The 2,885-nt window shown below is 38.0% G+C and overlaps 1 protein-coding gene across 1 annotated transcript; it reads right to left on the reverse strand.

Annotated features, from left to right (window-relative positions):
• Nucleotides 1-1,162: 1,162 nt before the first annotated feature.
• LOC110888086 lies at nt 1,163-2,436 on the reverse strand. The gene is made up of 2 exons (XM_022135627.1): nt 1,647-2,436; nt 1,163-1,509 (listed from the first exon to the last, which is right to left on the reverse strand). The coding sequence occupies exons 1-2, from the start codon at nt 2,434-2,436 to the stop codon at nt 1,163-1,165; spliced, it is 1,137 nt and encodes a 378-aa protein (XP_021991319.1).
• Nucleotides 2,437-2,885: the final 449 nt, after the last annotated feature.

Below are 2,885 nucleotides of genomic sequence, written 5' to 3' on the forward strand. Positions count from 1 at the left end.
TTTTTACATAAAAAATTAAAAAAAAAAACATTTTTTTGTGTGTTTTTAGATTTTTTGGGGGTTTAATTTTTAGCATTTAGCTTATGGGGGGGGGAGGGGGGGGGGGGGTTAGGTTTTTTTTAGATTTTTTTTTTGTGGGGAGGTGGGGGGGGGTGGTGGGGGGTTATGTTATATTTAGGTTTTTGGTGGTGTAGTGGGTTTGTTTTGTTGTGTTCACATTGGTTCTCGCGGTTCTCGCAATAAATGTGGTTCTCGCATGAACCCTACCCTATATAACCACCAAAAACCTAAAAAAACCTAAGCCCCCCCCCCCCCCCCCCCGCCCGCCCAAAAACCTGAACCCACCCCACAAGCTAAATGTTAAAAACTAAACAATAAAGCTAAAGAACACATGGTACAAGTGTAAACACACCGTCAGAAAATATATCGTTTTAAATCATCTTGATTTAATATTTTTTTGAACTATAAGATTCCATGATTATAGAATAGGCCAACATATGATGTAAAACCTTAAATATAATAGTACACGAAAGAAAACCAAAAATCAGTACATCCCTAATTACATCAGTTTATTTTACTAAGTCTCATATGTTAAAATCCACCTATCTCTCCCATACTAAATCTTTAAACTTCGATATGATCTTTAGCCATAAGTACGAGTTTGATTTTATTTCCTCGACGATATTATTTCCATATCGTGTATGCCATTGAACTCCTTTTCATTTCTTGCCTTCCATAAATGCCATACTGTAGATTGAAAAACGATGTTCACAATTTTCTTCCAATCTTCTGATCCTGCTAGACCTTATATATGCCAGAATCTTTTCGCATGAGCTAAAGTTGTTGAAGTAAGCAGTTTTAGCCAAGCGAGGATGTTCCACCACACTGATTTCGACATAGTGCATCCGCTGATTAAATGCGCAACCGGCTCGTCATATGAATCACACCTCGGGCACATGTAGTTATTTATTCGGATACCTCTTTTCATTAGTTCGTGTTTAACTGGAATTCTTCCTATAGCCGCCCTCCATGTGAAGTAGTTAATCTGTGCCGACACCCAAGTATTCTAATAAGACCATTGCACCTCATGTTCGCTTTCCGATTGTATTATAATCTGGTTCCTTACAGTCGCTACTGAGAATTCTTCCCATTCATCTATCCTTTATCCCCATCGATATGTCCCTGTGGTGAATCTGACATAACATAGAACATTAAGCATTCCGGTCCATTTAGCCCTCTCGACTTCATTGTTTGGAGGCCGAGTCCAGCCGATGTTCCACAGGGTTTTGTCATCTAATCTTATAGCACATTCTGGCACGTTATCCTGTTTAGATTTTGCAATCCTGAATAGTTCCGGGTAGCGATCCATAAACAACAGCCCACCAGCCCAATTATCTAGCCAAAACTTCACCTTTCTTCCATCTCCCACCTTTGCTGCCAATCTTTCTTTCAAGTTTATTCCCATATTATCAAGTTCTTTGCGTGCAACAACTATATCTTTCCATGTACCTGCAATTTTATTATTAACTGGTATGTGTCTGATGCATCTTTTATTTTCTTGTATTCTCTTTATAACTTTCACCCATAGTGTCTTCGGTTCATCTTATACTTCCATCCCCACTTTACCATGAAAACCAGATTTGCACTTCTTAATCTGCCGGTGCCAAATCCTCCATATTTTTTTGATCTTACCACTTTATTCCATGCGATCCAATGAATCTTATTCTTCCCATCTTTCCTTCCCCATATAAAGTCTCTATGAATTGCGTCTAAAGATTTTATGACTTTCTTTGGGGCTAAGTATATCGAGAAGTAGTAGTTTGGTAAAGCTCCCATTACCGCTTTTGCTAAGACGAATCTTTCGGTGAACGATAGACATTTAGCCTTCCTAGCCGGTAATTTCGTGTTGAACTTCTCCGCAACGGGTTTCCAAAATTTTACTCGTTTCATGTTTGCACCTATGGCCAATCCTAGAAAACCAAACGACATATTCCCTTTCTTACACTTTAGCTTTCTAGCCATTCTTTCAATTTCTTCCTCTTCCACTCCCACTCCATATAAACTTGATTTGTTTAGGTCCACTTTTAACCCCGAACACAAATAGAAGCATCTCAAGATTCTATTGAGATTCAATATATTTGTTTCGGACCATTCCCTCATGAATATTACGTCTTCTGCATAGTGTAAATGAGATATACATGGTCCCTTATTTGGAACTTTTATACCTTTAAAAGCCCCTCTTTTACCGGCCCTAGTCATAATTACGTCTTGTGCTTCCATAGCAAGAATAAATAGAAAATGTGATAGCGGGTCACCTTGTCTTAATCCTCTTTGTAGCTTGAACTCTGATGTGGGAGACCCATTCACCAAAACCGAGGCCCAACTTGACTTTAAACACACGCCAACCCATTTTCTCCATAGTTTTGGGAATTTCATTTGTCACAGCCCCCGACCACACCTTGGGCGGGAGCCGTGAGCTAGTAACAGGTGGTATCGGTGTTTATTAAATTTGCAGCGGAATGTATCATCGTGATCGTAGTTAAGAAATAATTTCGGAGTTTGTAAAGCACCAAACTTTTAATATTAAACAAATGGGATAAAACCCATGTCACATTTAAATCTTTTTATAGGGATAAACCCTACTTGCTAAAAACATAAATTTATTCTTTTATTCAGCTAATCGTAGCCACTTTATTTAAGCCTTCAGTGCTCCATAGCAGGCTTCTATTACCTTCACAGTAAGTTACCTGAAACGCGTTTGAAAACATTTTATTAGCGAAAAATACTGATGAGTTCATTCAATTTTATAAAAAGACATATTATTATATTTTACAGTATCAAGGGTGATTACATTGTTTATATCTAACAAATACTCCATTCGGTAT

The sequence above is a fragment of the Helianthus annuus genome, chromosome 11, assembly GCF_002127325.2.
Source record: "Helianthus annuus cultivar XRQ/B chromosome 11, HanXRQr2.0-SUNRISE, whole genome shotgun sequence".
NCBI classification, from domain to species: Eukaryota; Viridiplantae; Streptophyta; class Magnoliopsida; order Asterales; family Asteraceae; genus Helianthus; species Helianthus annuus.

Bases quoted from the DNA above. Each gene is read 5' to 3' on its own strand.
- LOC110888086 (XM_022135627.1), bottom strand. From the start codon at position 2,436: ATGAAATTCCCAAAACTATGGAGAAAATGGGTTGGCGTGTGTTTAAAG. The intron at 1,510-1,646 runs GTGCAAATCTGG...ATAAAATTGCAG, and splicing joins TGGCACCGGCAGATTAAGAA to GTACATGGAAAGATATAGTT.